Source organism: Atractosteus spatula, chromosome 11, assembly GCF_055471065.1.
Source record: "Atractosteus spatula isolate fAtrSpa1 chromosome 11, fAtrSpa1.hap1, whole genome shotgun sequence".
Lineage (NCBI taxonomy): Eukaryota > Metazoa > Chordata > Actinopteri > Semionotiformes > Lepisosteidae > Atractosteus > Atractosteus spatula.
The window spans coordinates 28,600,620-28,619,609 of record NC_142716.1 but is presented as its reverse complement, the minus strand read 5'-3'; the positions used below and the strand labels follow the sequence as shown (position 1 = coordinate 28,619,609).

The following is an 18,990-nucleotide window of genomic DNA, read 5'->3' as shown; positions in this document are numbered from 1 at the left end:
AACCAAAGATACAATAATGGCATTGGACACTTCCTGATTTTTGGACATTACTGCTTTGTACAGTATAATGCAATAAGGGAGCCATTTTCTTGCAGCAAGTCATTGTACACTTTTTCAATCATTTGGTCTGCATCCGAAGGCTGAAGAAAGACGCATCTGTCATGCTCAGCTGTGCCTATAGTAATTCCTGGAACAGCTGATAACTGCATGATCACAGATTCAGTAATACTTATAACCATTTCACTCAAGGTTTGCAGAGGTCTCTTCAGATCTTCAGTACTGGACTCAGGGCTGAAACAGTTTAGCTGAATTTTCTTTAGCAGATTATCTGTGACTCCATGTACTATTTCAGAAGAAACAAGAGAAACTTCAGAAGACTGAGCACTGGGTGTTGCCTCTTTGTTGTGCTCACTAGTGATTCTAATATCACCCATCACCTCATCAACGATCTCACTTGCTTCTCTGCTAATACTGGTCTCTGGTGAAAGGGATGAACATTGGGAAGCTGAATGTGTCAGCTTGGAAATGTTGGTCACCATAGAACTGATTATGGTTTTGACCACTGTCTCATTTCTGGAGGCTGCAGCTTTCTGTAGAACCTGTTGGGATCCAGTTTGACACAGCAATTCATTGTGAACAGAGCTGGCAACCTGCTGAATCTTGTGTGGTTCATGAAACACATCATTATCCTGTTTTACAACTGTTATCTCCTGGTTTTCGGACAAGTCCTGCAACACACTGTCAAAGAGGTCCACAGCTATCTGACTCAGCAAAGACATAGACATCTTCCCTGGGATTTCTGTAGAAGTTTCCTCTTTTATCAAAGTAGGGTATATCTGCAATAGCAGCTGTGTTATGATGTTTTCCACAGTCTCAGTACACACTAAAGTCATATTAAGTGATTCTGTTGATTTAGCCATAGAAATTTCCTGGAGCCCAACTGAGGAAACCGGTTCAATATTCAATGGTTCTACAGGGACACTGAGTGGTTTGATTTCAGAACTGTTTTCAAGGTAGGAGTCTCTTTTCAGTTCCTCAGAAGAACTCTTCTCAATTTCTGATGTCATCCTGGCTGCTGGTATATTACCTATGATAACAAAGAGCTTTTCATTTAATGATAGTAAAACAAAATATCAGAAAGTATGTACAATTGAAACAAAAACTAAATTATATTGAGAAGTAACGAATGACAGGCATCACAAAATATTTGAGTATAAAGCTTCATGTTCCTGTAAAACAATTACATCTTGGAGCTCAGGTAACTACATACAAAGAAGCAGCCATATTCACAGATACTGTATATATGGCTACTGAATATATGGCTATATTCACTCATTCTCTCATTCATAGTCATGGCCTACACTATCTTGGTCTAAATACATCAAAAACATTTAAAAGATACAACAGATAGAAAATCAAGGTACTGTATATTTATATACAGTCACTACATTTTTTAAATTGTACTTCATAACAACTAAAATGTTAATACACTATTAAATGATTTGATTTGATTTCCTTCTTACCTTGATTTTCACTGTCTTCAGGCTCCATTGATAAATCACACGCAGAAGACAAAACATCCATGACAGACTTTACAAGAAAGCTGGAAAGCTGATTAATTGCATCATGGTAGATCTGTGAACTGGGCACTGATGGATCAGTACTTTTCTGTGGTCTGTGATCCTTGGCAGTCAGAGACACTTTTTCTGAAATCCTTTGGGAAGACTTAAATTCCGTATTTGTATTAGAATCTTGAAAAAGTGAAACATCTTTCTCATTTGTGTCAAAAGTTGGAGAATCAGGAAAACTGAGGCACTGCTTCAACAGCTTTTTCACTGATTTCTCAGTAAATGAATACAACAACTGCATAGAGAGCTCTGAGGACTTTGGATGGGATAACTACTAGAGGGCTCTTTAAAGTTGGATCTGAATTAGATTTGTGAGCTGTGCCGAATTGTACTGCAATTCCCGATTTCAAAATTAAATGGAAAACATTTTTGACAAGTTCTTCTGAAAATACACGCAGAGATCCATTCGAGACAAGTTGTTCCACTTTCCTTTCAATAGGACTCATTGTAGAACTCTCTGTGGAGGTCCTGACTTGGTCCTTAGGCTATTCTGAAACCCTTGTCTGCAGTGGGGGGAGATTGTGCTTTGCTGTGGCTCCTGGTACTTGAGATGCACAGGACACCTCTTCAGCTGAAAGCTTTTCAATGTTCAAGTTAACATTATTGGAGTGGGTTTGAAATGCTATATTCTCAGTGACGAGACCAGCTGCACACTCTGATTTCTTTTGGCTTACTCTAGACTTGCTTTTTGTATCTGAGGCCTCCATTACATCAAGTTCGCCCATAATAATGTCAACAATACCCATGGCAACAATTTCAATGTCAGACACTGCAGACTCTGCACATGCTATGTGTTCTGCTGAGAAGTCAAGCTTTGGTGAAATGAGAGGGCTTGGCTGGTCTCCTTCCTCAACATTGTCAAGTGTTGTTTTCTCTGAGCCTCTCTTTTGTTCTGCAGCATTTAAGCTGTTTTGATCTGTAAATGAATCTTCTATCACATTGCTTTTGCAAGGAAGTTCCATGAACTCTTGTTCACCCAGTCCCATGTCATTTGAAGTAGAGGGTTTCTTCCAAACCCGGGACCGGGGAACTCGATTGCTTTTACATGTCAATTCATTTTCTTGTTCTGCTGTAGGAGTAGGTTGATCCTTAAGTTTTGATGAAGCATCAGTCAGGGCTCTATAGGGAGTGTCCCGACTCAAGACTTCTGTGTCATCTGTATAAGAATCAATCACCATCCCAGGCACATTTATGGGTGGGAAACGTTGAACAGAATATTCTCTGCGGTTACTTTTAGTGTACTCTTTAGTGTACTCGTCTTGGTGGCCATGGACTATTTTACGAAGTGGCCGGAGGCCTACGCCCTCCCGGACCAGAGTGCCCCCACGGTGGCCGATGCACTACTGTAGGGGATGTTTGCCAGGCTGGGGGTGCCAGAGGAGTTACACAGTGACCAGGGGTGTAAGTTCGAGTCCCAGGTCTTCGCCAGAGTGTGCCAGCGCCTGGGGATCACTAAGACGCGGACCACCCCGCTGCATCCCCAGAGCGACGGTTTGGTGGAGCGGTTTAATCGGACGCTCGCCACCCAGCTGGCCACCCTGGTGTCCCAGCACCAACGGGACTGGGACCGCCACCTCCCCCTTGCGGTCTGGGCGTATCGGACCGCGGTCCAGGAATACACCGGGTGCACCCCGGCCTCGCTCATGCTGGGCCGGGAAATGCGAACCCCGGTGGACCTGGTCTTTGGCCCGCCGCCCGGAGACGGGTCGGCACCGCCGGCTGGACCGGACTACGAGTGGGACCTGCGGCAGCGGATGCGGCGGGTGCACAGCTTTGCACGGACCCACCTGACTCAGATGGGGGTCCGGCAGAAGCGGCACTACGACCTGCGCTGCAGGGGGCCTGCCTTCCAGCCCAGGGACTCAGCCCTAAGCTGGCGCTGTCGTGGGAGGGGCCCGCTGAGGTACTCGGGGTGGTGGGCGAGGTCTGCTACCGTGTCCGGTTGCGAAGAGTGGTGGGAGAGTGGTGGTCCTGCACCGAGGCCGCCTGGCCCCCTACCGGGCCCGGGAGGAGGAGCCGTGGGGGAGGCTCCACACTTATAAGTGTATAGCGTGTTGTTAAGTAATTACCACCCTAAAGATGTGTACGTGTTCCGTCAGTCTCCTCATGTGCATGTATATCCTGTGTTTGGTTTTGTGGTTGTTAATGAATAAAGCTATCGCTTGGTTTGTTAATCACGTCTCCACTGGTCCTTTGTTCTGAAAAGAACCTGTAAACGCTACAGTATATTGTAAATACAGTAGGTTTTATAGTCTTATAAAACACTTTTTTTCGAAGCGTTTTATAATGCTAATCTTGCACTCTGCTGTGTCCTAGTTCCTTTCAGTTGGGCTTCACTGGTGAAATAAGGATGAAAACATCCTCTCTCTGCCCAGTCTTGCTTTTTGGCGGTTGATGTGTCTGTTCTAGATATGTCTAAAACGGCACCTAATCTGCAGGAAGAAGCTGTTAAATTGGTAAACTGGTATCTGTAGCTGGGTAGCTGCAGAAAGGGATTGAAAACGCACCGACAGAAACTTTTTAAAAACAAATCTGGGCGCGACGGTAGGATGACGTCACAACGGAACGGCCATTTCACGAGGTTCCTAACTCCTCAGCCTCGAGATGTGTTCTGGTTGTTTTCGGTTCGGCTGAAGGTATTTGTACCGTAGCAATGCCGTGCTTTAAATTTCATACTTGGTTATTTAAGATCCCTGTTTATAAGAATAGGTGTGTTAACCCCTCTGTATTCTGGCTAGATTTCACTCTGGAATTCTTAATCTGGCCTTCCTAAAGTTTTTCCTTAAAACAATTGGTGAAGACATTTCTCACTTTTCAACCACTTTTCATCTGTAGCTCTGAGGAACTGCTGGTATAGTGGTGGACAATGCGTGATGGACTTTGGGATCCTTTGGGGTGGAAAAGAAGTGTAGAAATGCAATTTTAATTATGGTCAATTATGGCATTGCAGCCATTTATAGTTATACAGGTCTTGTCCTCAATATTCTCAGTCACAGCATGACACATGGAATATTATCCATCCATTGTCTAATCACTTGATCCAATTCAATGCTGTGGAGAAGGGCTCTGCAATTACCAGAGGTCAGTTTCTTCATTTCTGTTGCAGTGTGAGAGCAAAGAAAATTACAGTCATCAACAATTATACTGCTTATCTGTTTAGTTGCAAGAGGATTATCCTTTCTTTTGGACAGAATCTGCATTCGGATTTGTGACCAAGATTACATAATACAAATGCCAAAGCTTGGAACGTCTGAAAAAGACTCAGTGGATGACAGAGGGATCAAATTTGCTAACTAAATGTGTGTTCACTGATTGATCTGCAGAGCCACACGGTCAGGCTGGGTGCAATAAGATGTGGATACAGTCCTTCAAATTCAAATCCCTAGTAAAAAAAGAGAATACAATCCATTTTATCCAGCAGCCATATCACTCTGCAACTCACAACTGGCAACCCACTGAAGCTCAGCAGGTGTGAGCCTGGTCAGTACCTGGTTGTGAGACCTCCTGGCAAAAACTAAGGTTGCTGCTGGAAGAGGTGTTAGTGGGGCCAGCAGGGGGCGCTCACCCTGCAGTCTATGTGGGTCCTAATGCCCCAGTATAGTGACGGGGACACTATACTGTAAACAGGCGCCGTCCTTCGGATGAGACATAAAACCGAGGTCCTGACTCTCTGTGGTCATTAAAAATCCCAGGGCGTTTCTTGAAAAGAGTAGGGGTGTAGGATCTCCCATTGGCCCTTACCAGTCATGACCTCCTAGTAATCCCCATCTATGAATTATTGGCTTCATTACTCTGCTCTCCTCCCCACTGATAGCTGATGTGTGGTGAGTGTTCTGGTGCACTATGGCTGCCGTCGCATCATCCAGGTGGATGCTGCACATTGGTGGTGGTGGAGGGGAGTCCCCATTACCTGTAAAGCGCTTTGAATGGAGTGTCCAGAAAAGCGCTATATAAGTGTAAGCAATTATTATTATTATTATTTTAATACCCTGAATGTATGAAATAAGCACATGCTTGTTTTTAGCCTAGTCTTGCTGACAATCACATTGCTGGTCTGATCACCTGCAGGATACGAGAACTCCGTTTCTATAATATTTTGTCTTTGAAGAACTGGCATCTGATTCATTTCCAGTAGTCTCTCTCATTACTTGACTGTCTGTTGGGAACTGTTAGTCCTGCTTGTGTTTATTCTGCAGTCTGGTGAACAACAGGTCGTGAAATTAAGATCTATTTGATTAATTGTCTTTTATCCACCCTTTATCAGAAGGCTGCTTATTCCTGTTTAAGGGTTTGCTGACCAGGAGTCTATCCCAGAATACCAGAGGTGTAACTCGGCATTAGTAGTATACTTGTCCCCTTGTAGGGTACATACACAAACACACAGGGCGATGTAGACATTCCAGTGAACCGAACAAGCATGTGTTGAAGATGGAAGATGGAGGGAATCACCCAAAGGAAGATTATGTGAAAGCAGGGAGAAGACGCAAACCCCCTACATAAGGTGCACACGTCTGGAATCAAATTCAATGACCCCCAAACACGTTCACCAATTTTATTTCTAAAAAGATAACTTTCTGCATTATGATAAATGATGAATGCACCTTCGTGTTTATTAAAATATTATTCTAAATGATTTTTAAAAATGGTGTTATTTTTATGTAAGAACTGTTTCAATCAAACGCACTAAAAAAATCAATATTTTAGGAAATGTTGGAAAAGGAAAAGATGGTTGAAAAGTATGGAAGCCCGTTTCCGCCAGGGAGTCAAAAAAACGCGCTATGGTATCTCAGAATTCCGATTTAGTATCTCAGAATTGCGACTTAGTAACTCAGAATTCCGACAGTATCTCAGAATTGCGACTTGGCAAATCAGAATTGCGACTTAGTATCTCAGAATTCCGACAGTATCTAAGAATTGCGACTTAGTAACTCAGAATTCCGACTTAGTATTTCAGAATTGTGACTTAGCAACTCAGAATTGCGACTTAGTATCTCAGAATTCCGACAGTATCTCAGAATTGCGACTTAGTAACTCAGAATTCCGACTTAGTATCTCAGAATTGCGACTTAGCAACTCAGAATTCCGACTTAGCAACTCAGAATTCCGACTTAGTAACTCAGAACTCCGACTAAGTAACTCAGAATTCTGACTTTATATCTCACATTTGCGACTTCGAAACAGCCCATATTTCATTGTCTGTCCTTTTGTTATTGTAACGGATTCGGGTTCTAGGGCTTGTGCCCTCGCCGCTCCCACCATAGTTTGTGCCTCACTGCATTGGCTCGAACCCAGGTCCTGCCAACTGAGGTACTTTCTGAGTTGCTAAGTCGGAATTCTGAGTTGCTAAGTCGGAATTCTGAGTTGCTAAGTCGGAATTCTGAGTTACTAAGTCGGAATTCTGAGATACCATAGCGCGTTTTTTTTACTCCCTGGCGGAAACAGGCTTCCATAGAAAAGCCTGGAATGCAATTGTAATCCTCACTTAAGGGGAGCCGGGTTTTAGAACTGGCTATAGTTGCTCACGGACATAGCGTTGGCTTTATGAACTACAACTCCCATAATGCAATACTCAAGTTTACGTCACAGTCCCTATTCTGCCTGGCTGTGGTGACCTCTAGCGGGGCCCTCTCAGTTCTGGCAGCTTTACCGTTGATCGTGTGCACTCACTGGCGCGCGCAAGAGGAACTCACACACAGTTTCCTTTTTTAAAGTTTATTTTCTACAAAAATAGAAAAAAAACATGGGAGGGTTTCCAGAGATATGTACAAGTCAGGTTTACAGCAGGCTGGTAGCGAGAGTCTGACTCCTACCCTCGTACATGTTGTTTTCCCCTGTTTAAGACGTTTACTATAACACCATTTAAACGCGACACAACATAACAACTCAACTCACTAAGAACTTAACTCACAACACACAGACAGTTTTCATCTAGCGACTTCACACAGTTAGCTAACGAAGTTCAATTTCGTCTCTGATAACCCGCAGAGCCCGAATACACTTTTGATACTCTTAAAACAAATATAAACGCGTAAACCTTAAACCGAAACTATGACATCAGTAAACATAAATTTACAGACCTTTTAAAAAAGCCTTATTACTTCAGATCTTACCTAAAAAATTAGAAAGAGCCATGGGAGAGTTTCCAGAGATACGTACAAGTCAGGCGTACAGCAGGCTGGTAGCGAGGGTCTACCAGCCTGCACGAGGCGCTGTTCCCGATTCCCGGGCCCAGCTGCTCATCACCTGGTTGCACAAGCTTTGACTTTTCATTTTCATTACTATATTTTCACGTTGTGTTTTTCATACCACTACCGAAAAAAAAAAAACATATTTTAGAGGAAGATGTCAGCTTGATTAAACAAATATTGCTCCTTAAGCCTAGTTCCTTACTGTGCTAATTCTGCCACCTACTGGACAAGGTAATAAATAAAACAAGGAGAAAATCATAGAATATAACACCCACACAACAGGCCAGCCAAGTAAAGGGTGTAAGATGACCAGGGGAAGGGTCATTCATAACAGGTATTTTCGGAATGACCTACTTAAAATACTAGATATGGACCTAAGCAAAATGGCTGCCAAAAAAAATCAGCTGACCTGTATATGGAAAGGGTCTACCCTGAGAAACAATGAGACACAGCTGAGCCGCATCAGGAACCGAAATTGAAGTGAAATATAAGTGAATATAAGAACAGGGCGGAAGCCGATCAGGTGAATGTGGTTTGGAGGAAGAGAGAGGAAAGAGGTTTATGATAAAGATCGGACTAATGAATAACGGACTACTGAAAGGAGAAAAGGTTTATGGTTTTTGGATTGCGGATAGTGGATAAGGATACATCGCGGATTGGCTTTATTACGGATTTTAGTAACTCGGATCGGAACAGGATTAAGAGAGCGGATTACGGACTGGATTTGGAAGATAATTGGAGGAAGAAACGCCACGAAACTCAGGAAAGAAAAGTGTGGTGTGAGTACTTCTCTCATTTACATAAACTTTCCCCCGGAGGCACCACAAGGGATATCTGAAGGACTGAAAAGAGTTGCACTGATTGTCACATTATCTAAGGTTGTCTTTTAAAATGTACTTGTATTCCATTAACAGCATCTATTGCATTGCCCGAGAAAATTAGAAATTACTGTATGTAATCTGTTTGAATTGGGTTCCTATGAAAAAGACTTGTGAAGAAACCCAGCTGGGACTCAAAACCCTTGGTATCTTGTCAGAAGAAGAGAATGCAATGTGCCCCAAGCAGTATGATTTTCAAAACCCAGATTTAGTACCAGAAACAAATAATTTGTAGCTATTTTATAAGAACCTTTCATCTTGTGTTTTAATTGTAATACAGTGTAGTAAAATGCACAATGGTTTGGTTTTGGGAGAGAGAAGGAATAGGAGGGAGAGAGGTAAGAAGGGAAAGCAAACGAAAGAAAAGTCCAGAATAGGCTGTAGAAAAAATGAGAATAGAATATGACATATTCCAAGGTGAAGTCAAAACAAAAATAAGACCTTAAAAAGAAATCAGCCTATCACTGTTTGCTGGGAGAATGGATGAATCCTGTCTAATGCTCAGCTTACACTCTGTTAATAGCAATAAAAGACAATGTTAGTCCTCCGTGGTTAACCTACATTTATGCTGTTGCTTTAAAACAGATAACAACGGAAGAACTGAATGACATAGCGGAGAATATAGTGGCGTGGGTGGCAGTGTCCATTATCAGAGTGCTGCTCCCAGCCATCTCCCTGTACAATGAAAAGAGGAGCCGGAGAAGAGTCTCTTAATCACCTGCTGCAGATCTAATAACCTTGCCTCTGAATTGTGGATGGTGTTCTTGAATGTGTCAACTCTCCCTTGTCAGCAAATAAGCCAATAAGAAAGAATTCCCACCCCAAAGACTGTGCGTCTTAATCAATCTGCAGACTCAGAGGCTGACAGTGAGATTTTACAGGTTGTCTCTAAAAGCTTGAACCACTTTCACTGTATGTATTGAGTCAGTGTCAGTTTACGGTCTCCATATTAAATGAGATGTAAAGTCTCAAATTGCACTTAATGAGTATGTTTTCTTTAGTGTTTTAATGAAACTTTCTGGTAGCAGAATGTGTGTAGCGTTTTTTGCAATGGAATGCACAGCAGCACTGTTTCAGAAGGATATACAAAAGGTAAAATGTACTGTAATATTGTGGTAAAATAGTTGATAGCTGAATGGATATGATTTAAAATTACAGTGGTTTCCAGTAGTAAAATAATGTTAAAAGGAAAGAATTCTATAAAGGTAATGAAGGTTTTAATCCATCCATTTTCTAACTGCATTATCCACTACAGGGTTGCAGGGGAGCCAGAGGCATGATTTACCCTGAACTGGACACCTGTCCATCACAGCGCACACTCACACCAGGGACAATTTTCACAAAAGCCAATTACCTGAAGACAACCCAAGCAAACACATGTAGAACATACAAACCCCAGGTATGAGGATGAACTCATGGCCCCAGTGCTCTGAGACAGCACCACTGCACCACTTTTTTATGCTACTATATTCCAGTTAAATACCAGTGTTTACTGTTGCTTATTTTAGCCTGGAAGAGATACATTATGATCATTTGATACTGGCAAATATTCTTGTAGCACAAGGAAAGCGGTACAAACACTATATTTCCACTAGGGGGAACAGTAGGTTTTTGGACTAAACTGTCCTGCTTTGGCAACACTGTATATTTATGGTATATAAATTAGTTATTTCTGGATAATCACTTCAGGAACTCACTTTATCCCCTGAACAGTAGTCACTGTAAATATAATTTGTCTTTTATTTCCCAAAACAATTCAATATTTACCACTGTACTGCATACAGTATTTAGCCTCTAGAATTTAATTTGCTCAATGTTAGTCTTGAAGCATGTAGTTAGTACTGTATAGGTACTATCATTTAACAGCATTCATGAGATACATTCAAACAGAATATTAATTCCATATATTCAATTGAATCTTTCAAAGAGAACAACCATTTCCCTGCAAAATTAGGCTTTTCTCTGTCACTTCTCAGGTGGCTCCGACAATCAGCTGCCATTAAATTGTGGCTGTGGGCATCTGTTTCAGTGGAGTGTCTACTCCCTCTTTAAGTGTGATATTAGAAATACATCTTTTTTTGCTCAAAAACTGCTTTTTACAAATTAAAGATACGGCTATAAACTAATATGACGTTTTGGCTGTGAAGCCTTCTTAAGGTGTGTGGAGACGCATCTGAAGAAGGCTTCACAGCCGAAACGTTGTGTTTTCTCTCTTCTCTTTTCAGCATGGAATAAACCCATTGTTCCTTTACAGACTACGCATGCTGACGCAGCTACCCACCTGCACTACTATAAACGAATATAGCATACAATGGCATCTAATTATAACAACTTATACTTGGGATTTTTTAAAGAATCTTTTGTTTTTAATCCACAGCATAATATTACATTATGAAAGACAGTTTTGTGCAGAAAAAAAAGCACCTTTACATTTTACTTTATTTATTTAAAAACTAAGAGCTTCTTTTTAAGTGGTAAGAATGGTAAATTGTGCCATGTGAAGTTCATTTTTCAGTTTCCACTGTCTACATTCCCGGGCACGGCTTATATGTGGGTTAATATTTACCTATCGGATTAAAATAACACAATTGAAACAGGATGAGGAAATGTGCACACACTCCTCTGACATACTCATGAGAGAGAGTCTTTCCCCGCTTGACATGCTTTGAGCTTATAAAAGAGAGATCACCCACTGGAGAAGAACACGACTGTGAGTGACATCACTGTGAGGTCATAGGCATTGAGCAGGTCAGAAAATCAAGACTGCAAGGGGAGACTCAATCCTACCCAACATTAGAGACATGCCTGCTTTTGCAAGTGCTAGCTTGATAATGGTTTAAGTTCCTCAGATATTTTTTAACTTCAGGTAGGTGTATGGCCTTTGACTTAAAAATCAGTAAATCATTAAAGAATGCTGTAAGGTTTAATAGACTTAAGATATTCTTACCAGATCGAAACACCAGCACGGCACTGTAACCTTATTCTTTATAAAAATGTGAACATAAACTCTCTCTTTTAAACTGTACAGGCCTATTACAAAGCCAGTCGAAGTGGACAGCTCCACAGAGTAAACAGTCATATAATCCAATGCTTCAAGTTGATCAATAATGTAGTAACTGTACTGTATATGAAGATGTGGTGATTGTTTTTATTTAACCTTATCCACCTGTTCTGAAAAGCATAGGTTTTGTGTTTTGCAATATGTAGTCTGTGGTGTTATTGATTTAGCTAGTAAAAATATATATATTATTCATTCATTGTGTGGTTTCTGTGTAAAGTGTTGTCAGCATTACACTATTAATGTATTACAAAACTGCTGTGAAAACAAACTTATTGATTATGTTTAAAAGACACTGGAGATCACTTGCATTTGCAATATTTTGAGAAAAGTGTAGCGTTGAAAGCTAATACACACGTGTAGTTGGATATACCTATCCATGGGTGTATACTGTTAACTCCAAGGAGTTGGATTTGAGTAATGAAATCGAAATACAACATAACCATTACATTATTAAACTGCACAATGTCAGTACTCCTGATAAAAATACCCTTTAGCCACATCCACAGAAACAGAAATCACAGATATGTGCCGAACAGGAATACTAATATCAATATAACGTCAGTGTCAGTTTTTGTGCTTGATATAAACTGCCTAATGGGGCCACAGGAATAATTGAAGGCAGTTCAGATCCAGCACTTTTATTACAAACAAGCCTTTAAGGAAACACAAACAGAATGTACTTTTATGATTTGAAATATTTGTATATCGCCTCAGCAAAAATAATTTGACTCCCCCCCCCCCATATATTCAGTACTTCATTCAAAAAATGTTTTTTTAGATGCATGACTTCCTAATGATACATATCCTTTCTAAATACATTTTACTTTTGCTATTAAGGTCAGTACTGAATAGTTTAGGAACATGTAAAGGTTTATTCCATGCTGAAAAGAGAAGAAAAGAAACAATATTTCAGCTGTAGAGTCTTCTTCAGGTGTCAGTTCCCGTTTCTTTTCTTCTCTTTTGCAGCCTACGCGTGTTGACGCACTACCTACTTGAGCTACTGCAGAGTTTTCTTACATATTACTTACCACCATTTGCTTTGAATTGGAAAAACTATGCAGTATCGTTTGAAAAGCAGCCCTTTCTTGTTTGTCTATTTCTGCCAGCCACGTGTTACTGGCAGTCCTCAAATGTGTCAACTACTGTGAGGAAGGCCTTCCACACTCCAGGCCTGCTTGTGCACACAGCCCCGCCTCCTCTTCTTGTTTGACTGATCTCTCGGTTCGTGTCCGCGATGCAGGTCCAGTGCGGACCCCCGCCCTTCGTCACACACCACTTGGAGTGGTCCACCATGATGCCGAAAGGCCTGGCCTCTGGCAGCTGCATCGTCGTCACGTTGTACACCTTGTGCGCCACGGAGCAATTCGACGGCAGAGGCCGATGAAGCTTCCCCCAGCTTTTGGCGAAGTCATCTCCTAAATAGTTAACCAGCAAACCCGAGTAGAGATCTGAAACGGAACAGAGTCACAGGTTCCATGTTAGAATCTGTCCCAGGCACACTTTCTACCCAACCAAAAACAGGAAGTGCACTTGCTACCAAAACGTCAAACTGGATCCAAGAACAAGTGAATGTGTATTTCTCCCCCCCCTCTCTGAATGCTGTACTGTACTGGTTCCTACCCAGAACGTTCTTTTTTAAAATCAACACCACCAATATACAGTAGATCAAGTGTGAAGTGTGACATATTGCTTTTGAAGGGCGGTGTTTGAAACTTACTGGATTGTTCCTTTTCTACATAACATTTTTTTAAATGTATTTAAATAAAATATGACAACCGTTTCCAATAACCTTTAAAGTAACAGCAGAATGAGATCCTTGGATCAATTAATCAATTTCTTTTCAAAACTAGTTGAGATTAATGGAACAAACTGTACGTGTTATTTAAGTCCTGGTTCCTTTCAAGAAACAGCAGGATGAGATCCTTGAATGAACTACTAAGAAATTAGCTAAATGGGCCAAATGTAACCTCTCGTGTTCTTAGGTATTAAATGGTATCTAAAGAAGCTACACAAGTTATATTTTTATCCTTTCTTATGTTTAAATCAACATACCAAGAAAAAAACATTTGTTTTAGATTGTTGTATGAATAAAAGATTGAAATATTCTATTAATCAATTTGCTCAAGAATTGGGCTTTACAGAATGTTAATAAAGCACCTACAAACTACCTCAGACACAAATCCTAAACCTAAATTACTACTGAATATAAATGAATGCTTTACTAACATCCCATAAAATCTCTGTTGAAAGAAAGCGATGCTATGAAACCTTAAATCTAAAGTGTAACCGCAGAAACATGTAGGAAAGTTCAGTTTCCAGGTGGCAGATTGAGAAAGTTTCACCAAAACGAAGTCTGCTTTTTTATATAAATACATCTTCAATTGGGAAAGGCTTTGACTAAAAATAAACTGGATATTGTTCCAACAAAATCTTTGTGAGAAAGTGGGTCTTGCTGGCTAGAAACGGCCAACATACAATAGAGTTAGACTTTGTAAAAATTAAATAAATTCAGATTCTGAGAGGCTCAATAAGTGCTTGTTCAGAGTAAATCAGACATTGTTGTCCGAGTTTCAGCAGTGATACATAATTCACAGAATACCAACACCAACAGGGCTGGGCACTTTGGGATATCCAAGCGATCTCAGACGCGTCCGATAACTGCAACCTCTATGACCAGCTGGGCACCAGTGCTCTTGTAGTGTTGTCAGTGAAAGAAACATCATTGGTACAACTTATGCCAACTCCGACACTTAGCATCACTGTGGGGCTGTTATAGCACATATTTTGAAGGAATAAGTACATTTCGTCATCTCTTCCAAGCTGGTACTGGTCTGGAACTGTGATAATTCATTTGTGATTTTAAAATGTAGAGGCATGCAAAAAATTAACTATTGATTCCAAATATCTAAAATGAGAAAAATAGCTGATGTGACATTTTCACTTCTCCAGGAACAAACTGCAATAATGAAGCACAGAGATTGTTTATGGATCATGGCAACTGTGTTGTTCACTACTGTTTCTGTATTTTGAATTGGAGAATAGTTTCTAAAGAAGCGATCAGTTGGGAAAAAACCGTGATCCATAGACTTTACTGATTTTTTTGTTTTGCAGACTCTAGCTCTGCCTTGGCTTTCTTTTTCTGAACACTGACAGGTTTTGTGCCTTCGCAATGTTGTTTTCCCCCCATCTCACACATTGTTTGAGCAGCTTTTGAAAAGAAATGCGAATTAAGGGGGATGTCTGAAGTAAGTTGTAGAACAGAAAAATACGTTTTGTTTAATCTTAAAACCAATATCTGGCATTGGTATGGGTGGTAGTGCCATTTGCATAAGGGAAATTTCAGATCGACTTGCATTTATCAGAAACTTCATGAAAAGGAATTGAGATTCGAGAGGGAAGAAGTGGTGCTCACCGTCGTTAAATCTAGAGTATTTTGCAAAGCTGGTGAAAGTTTCCCCTGCTAAAGATGTCAGGGGCAGCTGCATAAACCAAGGCTCTTTCCTGGGATAGCATGTTCTCTGAGCCACACACTGAAGGTCTCTGTGGAAGGTTTGGGGGATGTGATAGTCAAAAGAGTATACATGGATATACTGGAGTTGCACAGCTGTAGAGACAAGAATGAAAAATAACCAAGAGTAAGCATGGCATTTTCATACATCCAGGTCAAATGCCCCCTTTCTTTTTCCATTAGTTTGGAGAGTTTCCTTTATTTATTTTCATTTGTTAAACTATCCTCCAAGTTCTGAAATGTTGACATACATTTTCAGCAGCCACCATACACATCATTTAGATTTAATTAGAAAGTCTAAGGCTATTTCGGTATTTATTTTCATCTGTATACACAATGAGGTGTAAGTCTATTAGTGTCCACCTATTCTCAGGGTTATATTAAGCGTGCATATGAAATTGAACCACCAACAGATAATAACAGAATAGACTGGTTTTTGCCCCACAGGTAAATTTAAAATAGGAAAAGAACAGGTGCACCAAACCAGAACAAAAACTGCCAATACTTGAATCTTAAAATCTGGAAAAATTGTACCAAAGGCTTTCAGAAAGTGATAGACAGCTGCGATGTCAATGCCATGTACATACTAAAGCTGTATGTTCATGTGAACGCCTACCTATGTCCTTGAAGGTGCTGTATGTGTAAGTCCCGCAGAAGAAGGTCTGTGAATTTTCATGCCCACTGGAGGGCCAGAATGATGTAGAATGATTTTTCACATCTGGAAGCTCTGGGGTGCTGTGAACCAGCCACACTCCTGTCTGTCTAACATCACAATCCCTGAAAAAGGTCACACAAGATACATTCAAATCTCAAAATTTGATCGTTTTTGATCCGTCTGGTTTTTCAGTTTCAATCTTTTTAAAGGACAAGTCTGCTCTTTTTGAACAGAGTCCATTATCAAGCCTGCTTCCAGCTGACGAATTCAATTAATCAATTCAGTTCAAGAATCAAACAAGAACTGTATAATTGATCAAACTAAACAAAAAAACTTCTATTTTGGGCTAATTTCAATTCTCTTAATCTGACTTTTGGCTTTTTTGTCCAACCGAATTTAACTGAACATACTTCATGGCCAAAAGTCAGATTAAGAGAATTGAAAACCATAGTCCAAAATAGGACTATTCTTAATCCTATTAATTATTTTCAGTTCTCTTGAACTGACAATTGGCCATGAAGTATGTAGATTTATTTCTTAATCTCAACAATTTAATTTACTGTATTCATTTAGAAATGGGCTACTGTAAATTCAATTCAATAGAAACCTAGAGCCCAAAACAAGCATCTTTAGTTTTGTTTTACCCAGCAAATGAATCTTTTATTATAAACATCAGTATTATATTGACTTACAGAAGTGTTTTTAAACTCAGTGATTTTCACCAGGAGAAAAAGCTCTGATGGCAACAGATTTGTTCTTAGCTTATGTGATGCCTCAGAAAAAGAAATGTAAATGGGAAAAAAAATAATGAACAAAAACAAGATGGAAATATATACTTTAAAGCTTTATGATTCAAGTTTTAAAACCAGAAAACACAGAAAGCTGGTGTTGGTATTCTTCAGAAACAGTACAGTATATACTTCGGACGTGCCATCATGTCTTGACCATATTGAGTAAATCATAAAATAAATGTTTTCTACTGAATCAATGATTTGGACAAAATCTGCAGAATCACACATGTAAATGTTCTACCCTGAAATAGTGTAAATTTTAAAATATTTTATTTTAGATATATATAAAATGAACAATTCACATCCTGCATATGTAGCAAACATTGCACTTGGCTTTAATCATAGCAATAAGCAAGCAAACCCAGCAAGTATTACGGATACAATTATATTGTTTGTTGTGCTGTCTATGATGTTTTTTTCCCCCCCCATTTTCTGTGTCCTTCTGTCTTGTACATTATAAAATGTTACTTACCTTTGCTGTGTCCAAAAGATGAAGGAGCAGGTTTAAATGACTTGGGAGGTTGATCGTTGTATAGAAGATACCCAAAGTCCACAGTCTTTTAGGAAGGAATATAAAAAATATCAATACAAAGTTTGTATTTGTATTGCACAAAAGGCTTTTGAATTATAAGAGAAACCTGTGAAAATAAACAGATCGAAAAGACAATGTATATCCTGACCTCACTTTCTGGGAGATGACACAGATTATAAATAAAGGTTTCTTACCTTTTTATGAATGTAGGACAAAAAAGGCTGCAAAGTCTGCCCCACTGCACTCTTGGAGTCATTCACCAATTTCTTCCCATATACCCAGCCATTGGTATGGTCATCCATGTAGAGGTATCGCAGACCTCTTCCTTCATCGTGGACTGGCAGCTTATACAGAATAAACCTGTATGATTCCAAAAACACATAAAAGAGTATTACATACTGTATACTGCTCTAGAACTGTGACACTGTACAATGTGTCCTGGGTGTTGGACAGACAGTGTTAACTGTTGTGATCACTAGAAAATAAAAAGGGCACTTAAACAATACTAGTGTCTGTTGCCAGTCTGTGGGTGCACTGGTGCTTCTGGGAGATGAACAGAACCTGTGGCAAGAGAAGAAGGGTCAAGCAGCCTTGATCATTTCTAGGTGATGTAGTGGCCTACAAAGTGAAAATAGCTCTTGTTTTTAGGGGTCGCCCATGTTTGACATGAGCATTGTGGAAAAACTGGAATAATCTTATGCGATTAGAGCTCATTTTCTGCATTTTAAACCAGCAGAGCTCTGTAGAACTGAACTGCAGCAGTTGACAAAGAGTCAACAGTTGACTAAAAGAAGCGAGGCAAGGCAAGCATCTCACAAACATTACTCTCCTCAAGAATACATTCTGGTGAATCGTTTCAAAACGAACTATTGAAAGGAAAAAAACACTTTAAAATCCAATAGTAATTTCTTTATGACAAAAAAAAATCATAGACACTGTACCCTGGATTTACAGATGCAGCCATTCAAAGTGCGCGGCACAGGCACGTACCGGGGGTAATTGGCTACGTCATCGCGCATCGTGACGCGAGATGACGCAAAATACCGCGGTACGTGATTGGTTGACCGACAGGGGCACTCGTGGTGCATTGGTCGGTCGTAGAAAGATTTAAATGTCTTTACTGTGCCCGTTTAAGTATTGAATATTTATATGGAATTTTACCACTGAAGGGAAATCTTAGTAGCTGAGCATAAAAAGAATAGGAGCATACTGTAACGCGTGTGAAGGCCATAAACGATATTAATTTTGGAACATAAACATACAGTATATGGCTGGTCTCTGTACTTTAAAGAAAAAATACACACCGGTATTCCATTTCTCCCTAAACATTTTAAGCATCGAAGTCCTTAACTAACGTGATACCGCAGTTAACAAGCATACTTTTAGAATTTGATTAAAAGGGAATATAATATGGAATCGCGTATCTAAAGAAATTAATAACGATATAATTATATTCATGTACCGCAACACAAAAATGTGTAAGAACGCTGTACGATGTCTGTTGATAATGTTTCTGTAGGGCTTTTTCAACACTTCTCATGTGGCCTTGCCAGTGGCGCTGTGGGTTAGGTTCCCGACTCACACATCACACGTTGGGTGTTTAAATCCAGCTGGAGCCATGACTCTTTTTTTAACAAACATTTCTTTGAAAAAATAAAATAGGGTTAGTGTTAGGGTTACTGTCAAACTAAATCAACAATTGATTTAAGGACGATCTGTCAAAGTGCAATGAAATACAATATTGTTGTT

General features: G+C 40.0%; 1 protein-coding gene across 1 annotated transcript; it reads right to left on the bottom strand.

Annotated features, from left to right (window-relative positions):
* Positions 1–12,868: 12,868 nt before the first annotated feature.
* On the bottom strand, positions 12,869–18,253 carry LOC148823801 (deoxyribonuclease-2-alpha-like). The gene is made up of 6 exons (XM_088928154.1): positions 18,249–18,253; positions 17,436–17,601; positions 17,182–17,266; positions 15,880–16,017; positions 15,168–15,359; positions 12,869–13,203 (listed from the first exon to the last, which is right to left on the bottom strand). The coding sequence occupies exons 1-6, from the start codon at positions 18,251–18,253 to the stop codon at positions 12,869–12,871; spliced, it is 921 nt and encodes a 306-aa protein (XP_088784280.1).
* Positions 18,254–18,990: the final 737 nt, after the last annotated feature.

Bases quoted from the DNA above. Each gene is read 5' to 3' on its own strand.
- LOC148823801 (XM_088928154.1), bottom strand. The intron at 17,267-17,435 runs GTAAGAAACCTT...CCTTCCTAAAAG, and splicing joins TGTCCTACATTCATAAAAAG to ACTGTGGACTTTGGGTATCT. The intron at 16,018-17,181 runs GTAAGTAACATT...TTAGACAGACAG, and splicing joins ATCTTTTGGACACAGCAAAG to GAGTGTGGCTGGTTCACAGC.